This window comes from Strix aluco, chromosome 5, assembly GCF_031877795.1.
Source record: "Strix aluco isolate bStrAlu1 chromosome 5, bStrAlu1.hap1, whole genome shotgun sequence".
NCBI classification, from domain to species: Eukaryota; Metazoa; Chordata; class Aves; order Strigiformes; family Strigidae; genus Strix; species Strix aluco.
This window is the reverse complement of record NC_133935.1, coordinates 47,334,907-47,347,996: the sequence shown is the minus strand read 5'-3', so window position 1 is coordinate 47,347,996 and position 13,090 is coordinate 47,334,907. Positions and strand designations below refer to the sequence as shown.

Below are 13,090 nucleotides of genomic sequence, written 5' to 3'. Positions count from 1 at the left end.
CCACCTAATTTTATACAAGTCAACATAACCAGCAACCTACTGTGCAGACCAGCCTTGCAATTCTCACTTAAAAAGAACAGTAATTCAAAGTACACCAGTGGCATCAGCTATAATAATCCAGGTATTGTGCTATAATTTGAGTATACACAAGAACGGACCAGGGGCCTTTTCAGTCTGCTGAAAAAAGATCAAAGTTTTCTCATAAAGGAAGGAATCTGTTTCAGGCATTCAGAGATCATCAAATGAGTGTCCATGTGCTATTTTGCCATTCTCTTCACACCATAACATCCCTTCCATTTCTAAACAACCGATCTGTATTATATCATCAAAAGGGTTCTGCAAATCAAAATGAAATAAATTTGTTCTGAAGCTTGATAAAACCAAAGGGCATCAGGGCTGCTTTCTGCAATATTTGCATATAAACCTGAATTAGAAGCATTTCCAGTGCTCCCAGTTTGGTATATTAGGTAGAAATAAAAGTTTAGAGCAAGCCAGCTGTCTCTGCAGTGCAGCAGCTGGGCTGCAGGAGAGAAGGAGGTAATGATATTAATGTGATCTGGCACTGACATGTCAATATCTTCCAGTGCAATTTGAAGCAATTGCATCACATCTAATTGACAGTCTGCTGTCTTACTACATTTCGTATTAAATCTTTCTGCACGATACTACATTTACTTCAACAGTGATCGTGGAGGTTTGCCCTAAATGCCTGACTTGTTAGTGTGCACTGAAAGTATTTACTTTCTTTAGTTCCTGCAAATTTAACCTGTTAACTTGTATTTCCAGCTAAAGAACTTTATAAAGAGTTACGAAGGGGGAGCTGCTGCCTCTTTCTCTCGTGCCGTGGAAACAGTGGAAGCCAATGTGCGGTGGCAAAGGCTTTATAAGGAAGAACTATTCCAGTGGCTAAGAAAATCCTTGACACACTAATCTGTCTTTCCAGCCAACCATTTAACATGAAGCTCTGCAAGAGGAAGAGGAGACATTTTAGAAATGTTCAACATTAAAATCATGAAGACAAGATCAGATTGCAGGGATAAGGTTTTTTTCTTTTTTTTTAAATTGTGGGATGTTTTTTACACTGAGCTCTTGCGAAATTGTCAAGAAGCTTTTCAGAAGAGAAGATCATGAATGCTTGTTCTCATCCCGGTCCTCAGTGTACACAACCAAACGTGATATTAAGTGGTGCATGTAAATGTTGAAGAAAAACAAACAAAAAACCTTCAAAGACTGTTTTGTGCATGCTTGTACCGTCCCTGCCTGTATTCTAGCATGCTTATGTATAACAGCCACATTTTGTATGTGAGTTCCAGTTACATCAAAGATGGGCATTATACAAAGCACAAAGACTATCTATGACAATCAGTGTTGCAATGAACAAAAGGAGAACAAGGAAAAGGAAATGCAGAAGGCTTCCAACTTGGGGCAGTATGAGATGCAAAATCAACTTTCTCCCTAGCTGCCAATTAGTCTACCACTCAGATTGTCTCTTAATGATTACAAAGATGCCAGCTCATTTTTTGAGTTGCCAGTTATATCTTCAGTCTCCATATTCCCATATTTAAATAAATGGAATATATAGAGAGGAGAAAGAGAAAGGGGTGAGGCGGGGGGGGGGGGGGGGGGGGGGGAGAGAAAATGAGAAGGACATCACCCATGCATTATAATCATATACATTTATTCACTGCTGATCAGTGGAACAGTGTAGTTTTAGCTGTGAACGTATGCAGTGTTGAAGGGGAACTTTACATTGATTTCACAGAATCCATGAATCACCTCTTCTCAGCTATTTCACAAGGCAGTGATACTCACCACAGGTCACCCAACCTGTGCAGTAGTAAGTTATACAGCTGATAGTGCACAAGTATTATAAATAAACATAAGATTCAAATGGAAATTAGCAAAAAGGGAGAATATCTTGCATGCCAAGACATGAAATTACCCAAGAGGGCTGCCTTGCACGTGGTAGACCAGCCTCTGTAGATATTTATTGCGATAGACAGGTCAAATTCTCTATGTGGGCAATACTTCTGCAAATACGGGATGTACCATTTATGCCAACTTAGAAAAGTGAAATATGGAGAAAGGGGAGGGAGTGTTTATCTGTACTGATTAATACCAAGAGCACTTTTTTCTTTCTGTTTCTTTGTACTTCACGTAGACTGTTGTAGATAAGAGATGCTTTTCTTGATCATAGGTTTGTTTCTTTTTTCTCAATCCTTAATCTGAAAGATCAGTGACACAGTGGAACTGCTACTTGTACAATGGCTATCTGCACCATTGGTGCTAAGTGTTGAGGATAAAACTGATGTGGGCCAAATACTCTCCCATGTCTAAACCGTGGAGAAAAAAACCAGAAAACTATAGAGAGTTTTCAGGAGACAGATTGCAGCAGCTTCAGAGAGGGAATGTAGATGTACGACAGTGGGGTTTTTTATCCAATCCCAGCCTATCACAACCATCTTACCACATTATGGCCATGTACATTGGGAACATGTGGCCAGCCAAAGCCATTTTATCCGGTTGTTTCCTTCACAAGGCATGGAAGTTACCAACATGCTTTATGGTTGCAGTTGCTTATCCTCAGTAAGTTGTGAATTGAAATGTTAGTGCAAAAAGAACCAAACCCAAGCATCTTCAGATATTATCAGAGTTGTGTAGAGACAGTATTGTTTTTTGGACTGTCATTCCCATGGTAATCTGCTCCTCAAGAACTGGTAGACACATCCCATAACTAAGCTGTTGTACCCATCCTGAGCTTGTCATTTGTGTCTTTTTCTGTGCAGAGGGTGCTGTTTGTGGATTGGGTGCATGAAATCCTTGCTTCACTGTTTGGTGCTGTGTAGCAACATATGTTAGCTTGACCACATGTAACCATAAGAAGAGGGAACCATGTGCTCTTGTACTGTTAACTATTTGCCTTATAGAAAGCTCTAAACCTTTGTGCTGTGTTGCAAAGCTAGTGAGCCTAATGCCCAGAGATATTATCATGTCCCAGCTGAGGGAAATCCTCCTCCTCTTATGTATTTTACCTACCTCACAGGGGTGTTGTGAGGCTTGACTAAAGTTAGCAAAGCACTTGAATATCCTCTGATGAAATGCATTTAAAAGTGTAAAGTCTTATTGACGTGGTTGACCAAACTCAACCTCAATACCAGTATGTAGCGTCACATTTTTAATTTCTACTGAACAAAATCGCATGCAGATTTGTTATAATAAAAAAGCAAGCCAAATATTATTTAATATAACCTCTACCCTGTAATGAAGGCCAAAATTATGATATCCAAAGAGTGTGCAGAAAACTAAGCCTTCAAATGTGAATTGCTTTGAGGATTTAATAGAAAAGAAGCATGTGTGATGGTCTGCCCCTTTGCAATTTTGTTCAAGATTGTCTTTGATGACTTTTCTTTTTCAACACCACAGATTAAACCACATACCTCCAGGATGCGCACAGAAGTTTCTGGTCTTTCCATTGATAAAGGGCAGGCTAACAATGTGTTCCAAAGTCAAAAGTTTATTTCAGCCTATGTATTCTGCACAGTGCACAGAAATTTCCACTGTTGCTCATTTGAATTGAAGTTCTTGCACATTTAACTGGTGTTGGATGTAAGTTGATAATTTAGTGGCCTTGAGCAACTAGTCTGCTACAGATATCAAGCACTAAATGTATCTGTTACACATACTTGTTGATGTATTGCTTATAATTGTTGTATTCTGGCAATGTTGATATTACTGCTATAGCTAAGGTTGAGCTGGCCTTTCCATTATAATTCCCTATTATTTTATTTTTTATATTTTGTATTTTGCTGTTTCACACTGAATAAGGTTTAAATTTAAATGGATTAAATCCAACAAAACTATAGCTGTTTTCTACAATATTCAATGCCCCTGCATTTAATTATATGTCTTTAGAAACTTCTTTTAATAAGAAGTTCCACACAGCTGTCTGTTAAGGAATAGTTGATACCTCATGGAAAACTCTAATACAGTCTGCTTAGAAAAATCTATTTATCTTATTGATTTTCTTTCTCCTTTACCAGTCCTTTTCTTCCTTTGTCCTTATCTAAAGATGGGCCCCATTTTTATAATTTGGATTGTGATTAGGAAGCCAAATAGCCCCAACTTTTCAGCATTTTCAAGTCTGGGATTTAATTTTGTTCTTTCTAGTGAGAGGAGATGCTGCAAAATGTGGATCCAGCGTGGATGTGGACCTCACCCAGGCCCTGGGCGTAATTTTATAGAGATTTAATGAGGCCTCTATCTCTAATCAGCCTTTGTATGACTCAGGATCCTTTGCAGTTATTAATTGATATGGCTTACTAAATCACATAGGAAGACATATGAATAGACATGATTTTATGCCAGCATAACAATATACCCATTGTAAAAATACCTGTTGTATTTTTATAACATTGTCCACTACAAAAATCTCAGCCTATTACTTTGTAGCTGATAGAATTATTCATGTATCCACTGCTAATAGCTGTTAAAATTACAGTAGCTACTAATCGTGACTAGGGCAGAACAATGTGAAAAATTCTTCTGAAATAAAATGTCACTTCTGCTATTACTGGGAGTACTTGGACATTGATTTTGATGAAAAAAACTTCGTGTGTCCTTAAGTACATCTAAATTTGAGACCTTTGATGATCTTTTCAGTGAATATAGCAAGAATTCCAATACTGTGTTGGAAACTGAAGATGAGTATTGTGTAGCTTTTGGGTTGTTCTGGATATTTCACTGAGCTTTGAGTGTCAGAGGAAATATCTCCATTGATGCAGAAGGGTGCTTTCACAGCAAGGGTCCTGAACCATACAATTAAATCCTTAGTAGTAAAAAAAAAAAAAAAAAATAAAATTATATATATATCTATATATTCATGTGAAAAATCCTCTGTAGAGATAATTTTTCCATACAATGTCAGTAAGTCTGATTATTTGGATTAAATGAAGCCAGTATTTGCAAATGAGTGTGACACTGTTTAGATACCTGCATAATAAGGTTTTGATTTTCCACATGATTATAGCCAATACTGAAGTAAATGAAAATAGACTTTGAGTCAAATGTGCAACTTCCTCTTTGAGGAAAAGGGATCTGACTTTGAAACCTGTTTATGTATATAATCATCTTACCACCACTCCTGTTATGAGTACTCACCATATCAGGCTGCCTGTCCTAAGCAGGGTTTATAGCCACAGTGTCAGTATGAGCATGGAGGAATAAAAGGACCATCCTGCTTCTGAGCAGCCTGAATAGAGGCTGTTTTCCCAGCTTTGGATGGCTGTATTGCCTGCCACTGCCATCAGCCCACCCAGGTCAGGAAGGCGGTTGGGAACCACTGAAGTGCAGAGGGGCTTCACCCAAGTTTCTCTCAGCTAGGCAGGAGGGTCAGAATGCCCCTCTGCTGGTTATGGGTTGTGGGTGATCTTCAGAGATTAGTGTCATTGACTTGTGCTAGCAGGAAACAAAGGTCCAACTAGTCAGCCTGCATTGCCCAGAGAAACCTAAATCCCTGAGCTCTGGTCAACCCAATTGGAAAGTGTTCACCAAAATGCTTGTAAAGGTCTAGAATATTATAATGTCCATTCTTCAGAAGTCATTTCAAACAGTCAAATATTTTGAATTTTCAAGTATGCATAAGAACACAGTTTTTTCCTTTATCATATTTTTCTTAATATTTGAAAATGTGCCAAGAGTTTCTTGGGCCTTTTTCTAGCAAATGGTTTGGAACGGTGTCACAGCACATTATTTGTGGTAATAATAGTAGTAATAGTAGTTGCTGTACTAATGCCATCAAAAAATTCAGATGCCTGTGCAAACCTGTATGGCACTAGTGACTGTGCGGTTCCAGTTTTGCATACAAAATTGTAAAGAACTGGCCGCTTTGTTTCTCATATGACTGTGGATGCTTCTGTCTATCTTAAAACAAATATGGAAACCCAGTGAAATCACTCTGACTTGAGCAAGGAGTCCATGCTGGCATGAGTAATTTAGTTTTCAGTGAGAGGGAAGGGGACAAAGGGACTGCTGTGTGTAAGGATTTTTTATCAAAGTAAGGCCACATGCCCTAGTTGGAGCAGAATTTTAAAATCAAGTGTATTTTGAAGAAGCTGGTTAAGCTTAGCTCCATCTTGTGTCTATGGTGACAGTGGAGGGTAGCTTTACTTCAGAATACCCCTACATGGTAACACAGTTGAGGTCAAATTTTATAAAAGACATGTGGAACTGGTTTCATTGAGATGTGTTTAAGGAGAATCACCGACATGAGCAAGTGCTGTGGGTCAGTCCCAATGTCTTTTCTCAGGAAAAAATACATTTATATTTGGCTGATCTGTAACTAGTGAAGCAAGTGCAGCATGGCCAAATAGTATTTCTGAATGCTTTGCTTATTTTATGTGCACCATTTCCTAACGATATCAAAGCAGCGTTGGTAGAGAACATAGAGGTGAGCAGCATTGTGAGAGCAGAGGGGACTGTGCTGCAGCAGGCAGTAACGAGCCGGGAGGCTTTAGCCAGAGTGCCCTGGCACTTCTTGGACAGCATCGCTTGGATTTGCCTGATACGGATAGCCTTGGTACAACGGATGAGGCCAAGAGCCAAGATCTCAGTTCTCTGAGATACATTTCAGTCGACTTAATATGTTCATTTCTGTAATTTCAAAATAACCTGTAGCCAAACTGAGGACACGTGTGGCTGCAAATCCTCTGTTGGTGCACGGTGAGGTAGATCCGTTGAAGTGACTGATGTGAATTGCAGCTGAGGATCTAACCCATTGCTTTCAAAAGAGCCCTCTGAGGTGATGGCTGGGCTGCTGTACAGGATGTTTCGCACATTTGTATCTATGTTTCAGTAGCACATATTGATGACAAATGGTTTTTGTTTTCCTTTTGCTTTTTGTTAGAATAATACTTTGCAATCGGTTACAATGTGATAAAGCTTTATAATATGTTTGGAGAACTGCAGAAAACTGTACTGTGAAGAGTGTGGCTACTACCCTCTCTTTTTCCTGCAAACAGTAGATTTCAGCAGAGATGGACTTCCCTGGACTTAGAGACGCTGTGAAAAGAAATGTTCTGACAGTTTCTAATGAAAACATCATTGTAATTACTGTATAACTACCCTGTACAAAGGCAGTTTTGTTATATGTTTAAATGTAATTTTGCTATGTTGGTTTTATGTTTGAGGGACAATAGGTTTTGATGTGGGTGAGACGTATAGCCTTATAAAAACAGATTGTAGCTCCCTGTCTGATGTTTTACTGAAAGGTGTTTAGTTGCTCTATTTTTGCAGAAGATAAACATAAACCAGTTCCCTGAAAACTAATGATCTATTCCTCTACACACAGGTCAATGACATAAATGGATCATAGTATTGAAAATAAAGGCTTGGTAAGAAATTACATTATTTTCCCAAGAGACTCCACATGTAAGATCTTTTGACACCTTAGGAAGAAAGAAGTCCTGCAGCTATTAATGCTGATTATAATGGATGAGTCCCTCTATTAAGTCTGTCTCAGCCTTAGATTAATTCTGAATACTGTAATTAGAGGAACATATTTTTTCATCACTTCTCAAATCTGTACTCTTTGGAATTCAGTTCTTTGTCAAATAAGAGGTGGAGCTGGGTCAGTTTAGATACAGTTCCCCAATGGTTTCACACAAGCATTTGCAAGATCAGAATGCTATTTGCATTTAAAGGAAGTCTAGATCATTGCATAATGTCACAGTTCTTTATGTACCATATATACATGCATGTATAGCTTCTAATTCTGGACCATTTTGCTTTGAAAAAGATTTCATTGGTTATTTGTATTTACAGATCTTACTCAAAAGTTTCAACTCAGCGAAGCAGTTGGACATAGGCAGGATGTGAGGCTGTGTTGACCACGACTCAGCCACATACATAGGCGTGGAGGCAGCCCCACTGACTTCTGTGGCATTAATCAAGTGCCTCAAATTATGTATCAAATCACGCATCAGGCTGAAACAGTCTTTCTGGAAAGTGGTTTAGGTTGAAACCTGTTTCTGCACAGGTTTCAGGTGCAGGATATGGTGATGTGTTTTTGCTGAATTTAAAATCACAACTTTATATAGAGCCAACTGTTCTCTCTTTTTTATAGAAAAGTATATATTTTACATATAGAGGGGAGATACTGATTCTCAGTATATCTAAAAATGCCAAATTTAACAACTTTTTTCATTTATTGTTTGAAACATCCTAGGATTTGAGATTATAAGCAGAATTATTCTTAGAATGTTAATGGATATAGATCTAATCAGCAGTTTAAATCATTAGCCAAATAAAATACAGTAATTTCTGTTACAGTTTACCAGAAAAGTGTTTTTCTATGATATGCCTTTAAAAATGACTCCATAAATATGAGACCACGGTGTGTTCAACATAACATAAAATTTTTATTCTACTCTAACTAAGGATTCTACTCTAACTAAATGGATTTTTTTTTTTTAAATGAGAAACTTTATCTTCTGTATTTTAAGCAGAACAAATTTGAATTTTGTCTCTGATAATAAAATTTTGTATAGTAATGTGTAATTCATCACTGTCTTAATTTTCTGACCTGGAGACATGGCTAAGATAAATAATACCCAGCCTTTTGATTATGTTCCCATTTCAGTTGAGATAACAGTTTAATAATGCTGAATAGATACATTGAGGTTTTGCAATGAAAAACATGCAAGAAAAAGTATTTTTTGACGTGAGGAATTTTTCAAAATATTAAAATGCTGGGACTAGTAGAAAGCAGAGATCCACAGAAAATATAAAATTTGGGCTTGGAAGTACTCTTAAGCACTCTAAGACTAACAGGACTGAGGCTGGAATAGAGAGCAGAGTCTGTCTTTTGTGCTTTTCTAATTATGTAAATTTTGAATAAGCAAAAAGATATTTTCATTGGTAAACGTGATTTCAACTGGAATGCAGTTCAAATGACTTTTCAATAAGAGTCCTTGAATTCAGGCTATTATTTTCCTTTTTTGAAGAACAGTTTTCAGTAACAATGAAATGTGAAATATGTGCAATTATTTACCCATTGGATACAATCATGTTCCCACTGAAGTCAATTGGAGCTTTGACATTGACATCACTGAGAGTAAAAGCCAACCCTGTATTTTTCAAAATATACCTTTCAATACCAGAATGTCTTTTTTCTTTAACAATGAAGATGTTTTGTTCTGTACTGCACATCTTAGTCTGCTGAAAAGCTGAAGGGAATTTTTAAAGTCCTGATTTTGCAAAGCACAACAGGCAGCATTGATGCTTTGAGCATAGGTAAGCAAAGCTGGGGCCTAAATGAGTATGTTTATAGTATCCTACCATTAAACACTTCACTGTATTATGCTAGGGCTAGAGTTTTGACCATTCTATATGCATCAGCAGAGTATGGAGACATACCCCTCATATCTTTTTCCTGAGTTCAGGTCTGGATCAGGATTTCAGGAGGCCTGAGGAGGTGGCTTGGGGGCTGGTGGAGAGCTTTCACGTTAAGAAGGGATACTGGTATGTAGGATGAGCTATAAAGGCTAGGATGTACTGCTTCCAAAAGGGGCCTTGTCCCTCCCCTTTTTACGACATATACCTCTCCAGGAGTGTTGAAATAGCTGAGATGAATTGCACAGCCACCCTGGAAGCATCCCTGGGAGATGAGATAGAGCGTGAGGAGGGAGAAATGAAATCCCAGTGCCAGCACATCTCCTAATGAAACATCAAAAAGAACATGCTTGTTTCTACCCCAGTGTGGCCACTGCAATCAGCAGCACTTCAGTCAGTGGCTGAGCTGCTTTCAAGTTGAACATTTTCATACAAGACCAAATGAAGAGCTGTTTATTTGCTCTTGGTTCAGTGTCTTCAGTAAAAGCAGAACTTTAAAGGCACCCATTTGCTTTGAAAGCTCCGCAGCTGAGCTGGAGGGAGTAGGAGGGAGAAAAGTTAGAGCCTTTGGTTTGTAAATTGACTTAGGAATATTTGCTGTCGTAATAACAGAAAATCAGCTTTTGCTGACTAATTCCCTGCTTCCTCCTATTCCTAGCAAAAATTATCTAGCTCCCTTTAAGCTACAGCTTCAGCATAGAAGCCACTGTGCAGAGTTGCACTGCTATCAGAGGCATTCTGACTCCTGCATACTGCAAGGACTAAGGCCTCAGGAGTGGAGAGAAACAATTCAGTGAGCTGGTGATAATTCTGGCTCTTCTGAGAATCAAGAACATAAACCCCATATTAGAGAAACAGTATTGAGAATGATGTATTTTGATGGCTGAGGCTGTATTATGGATGAGATGGGAAAATGAGCACAAAGATAGTTGTCAGAAAAGTGTAATGAAGGTAAGGCTGTAATGATGTGAAATAATGAGGATGTGCTTGGGAAATTAAAGCCTCATTATGTTGAAACTTAGTCTTTGAATTAGCAGCCACATCTACTGTGGCCAAAATCTAATTAAACAGAAATTGCTGAGTGGTTAAGGAGGCACCCTACGAGTGTTGCTGTTTGCATCTATTGGCTAATGTCAAGCTATAGAAACTCCTCTGTGCTCAATCTAGCCCATACTGTCCTGTATGTGCCAGTTTGTCCTAAGTGAACCCATTAGAATTTGGACTAATGGTGGAAGGCTGAATGAGAACTGCATCAGCAGGACCATGGTGAGACTTTATTCTCAGGTACATTTCCCATGCATCACCTCTTCCCCTTTCTGTCACAATCCTACTGCTCTTCTCAGGCCACAGCAACGGTAGGAACAGCAGGTAGAGCCTAGGTATGTTTTGTATGGTTTTGCCTTCATATAACCTTGCTTCTCATCAGTAATTAGAAGGCTGTAAATGAAGAAAGCAGGACAGAAGGACCTAAGTGGCTTTGATTTTCCATGGTTCTACCCGTCCTGCCCCTGCCCCACCAAAGGGCCTTGCTATCTGCTAAGCTACTAGGGGCTGAGCAGCAGCATTAGGGCTCAAGCCCTAGTATAGCACTTTCATTCTGCAGTTTATTGAACATGGTGTTAATTACTCATTTTACTGCTACAGCATTACTTTTAGCAAACATCTTTTTGCTTCTTGAACTTAGGAATCACTTTTGTCTGTTATACTTACCATCATTTTTGACCTGCTCATTGCAGAAAGTTAAGAAAAAGAGGAGGAAGAGGGGGCGGATAATAAGATGCCATTACATGACATGTCTATTACAGTAATTCATTTCATGTGGCACAGAACTGTTGCCAGTGATAAATGCATGTTCCTGGTACAATTATGAGATGTACCTTGAACTTTTCAACAATAAAACTGTCAAAAGGTTGCAATAAGCATAAGTACAAATGTGAATCCGTCCCTTAAAAAGATGAAATAGCTCACAAATATGATTTTAATAAATGGTATTATTTTCAGAGATGCACTTTTAGATCCATTGACTATTTATAGTTAATACCAAAAGTGTATATTGTTTCTGCTCTATGATCATGGATGTAACCCATTTTTTCCCATTCCACTCAGTTGCTTAGCTGATTGACACATTTCAAATACTTTTCTATGGAGGTTATAGTAATGATGTCATAGTAGAAGTCTTAGCACAAGATCAGCATGTATTTCCATATGTACAAGTGAAAATCAGAGCAGTTCTGCCCCTTTCAAAATGCCTGTGAGATTTTGGGTGGTTAATATCAAAAGCAGGTTAACCCAAGCAGGTAAGTAACCCCAAGGCAGATAAATTACTCCAAAGGAGAACACATCAGCTTGGAAAGCAGAGGCACTTTGGGAAGGGGGAAGGAGGTCTTTATTGTTTTCTGAAGATTTGTGCAGCTATAAAGGACAAGCAGAGGAAAACCCCAACCAAAGAAGCTGGAGCAAATGAACAAAAACCCAAGACACAAGCAAGAATTGAGGCTATGGCTCTGAGAAAAGCTTACAGAGAAGGAGCTTTGGGCTAAATGCTGAATTAGAAGGCTGAAAAAAATACATACAGAGGGTTATTTCACATCAGCACGTCCAGTTTAATGCCAAGCAGTTTCAATAATCTCCAGTGGAACCAGTGTGATAGGAGAGAGCTCAAGTTTTTAGGTTAAAAAGCCTTCACTGGTCAATATTGTAACATTAATGAAACACATGCATGTTAAAACATTCCTTCTGTAGTTACAACAACTGTAAGACAAATTATTTCTGCTTAAGATAAACATTGTGTGGTGGGTACCACTAAATGTGGTGGATCTGAGAAGCAGTAAAAGATGTAGACTTCCTTAGTGCCATATTGTGGCTGGTCTAGGCTGATGGGTTAGGATTTCACTCGGTGTGCTATGAAACTGCAGATTTTTCCCTTTAATTTTAAAACAGTGCAAGCCATAAGCTATACCGTGTATACAGAGTGCTTGTACTGTATTAAAATATATGAACTGCTTAGGGGATCTGTTGCTTGAACTAAGATTAGTTCACAGAATTCAGTAGCAGATAAATGGTTGACTCAGGATTTTTTTTGTTCTGTTTAAATCTCCTTATCACTGAGGGTATTTTTCAGTAACTCATAGTTCAACCTGGGAAAAGTAGTCAGATTAATAAAAAACTAAGGACAAAATATCAGGATCATGGTTCATAAAAACTGTCTCTGTATTTGTCTTTACATAATTCATTCTTCTGTGACCTTGCCCAATACCAGAATTTCAAAGGCATATATGGGGTTTGCATTTTACTATTTTTGTGTGCACACTAAATTAAAATGGGCAAATATTTAATTGATATAGCTGCATGGAATTTCTATAGAGGCTAGGTACTCAAAATTATGCATATAATAAATGGAAAAATGAAGGTCATAGGTTTAAAATTAGGTGTGCTTTGTAATAGGGCATAAAATGGTGCTACACATTTTAAGGGTCTTAAGTGATTTGTTTAGGCTATAAAAGGATAGAAGTCTAACTACTTCCTTCCTGCATGTTAAACTTGCCCCTTCTGCTAACCACATACAAACCTGACAGTGCATAAAGGTACAAGTCTTACTGTGCTACATGTAAAAAACTGAATAATGAGATTTGCTAAAACCAAGGGATTAAGGGAAATATGTAATGAGAATTGACTCTGCAAGCTTCAGCAAGTTAAGAGCAGG

The 13,090-nt window shown here is 38.2% G+C and overlaps 1 protein-coding gene across 1 annotated transcript in view; it reads left to right on the top strand.

Moving 5' to 3' along the window:
• TRHDE (thyrotropin releasing hormone degrading enzyme) overlaps positions 1-8,553 on the top strand; it is a 225,056-nt gene extending 216,503 nt beyond the window's left edge. The window contains exon 19 of the mRNA XM_074827229.1: positions 787-8,553. Within this exon, the coding sequence (XP_074683330.1) occupies positions 787-930 (144 nt within the window). The 3' untranslated portion in view covers positions 931-8,553. The remainder of the gene's footprint in view (positions 1-786) is intronic.
• Positions 8,554-13,090: the final 4,537 nt, after the last annotated feature.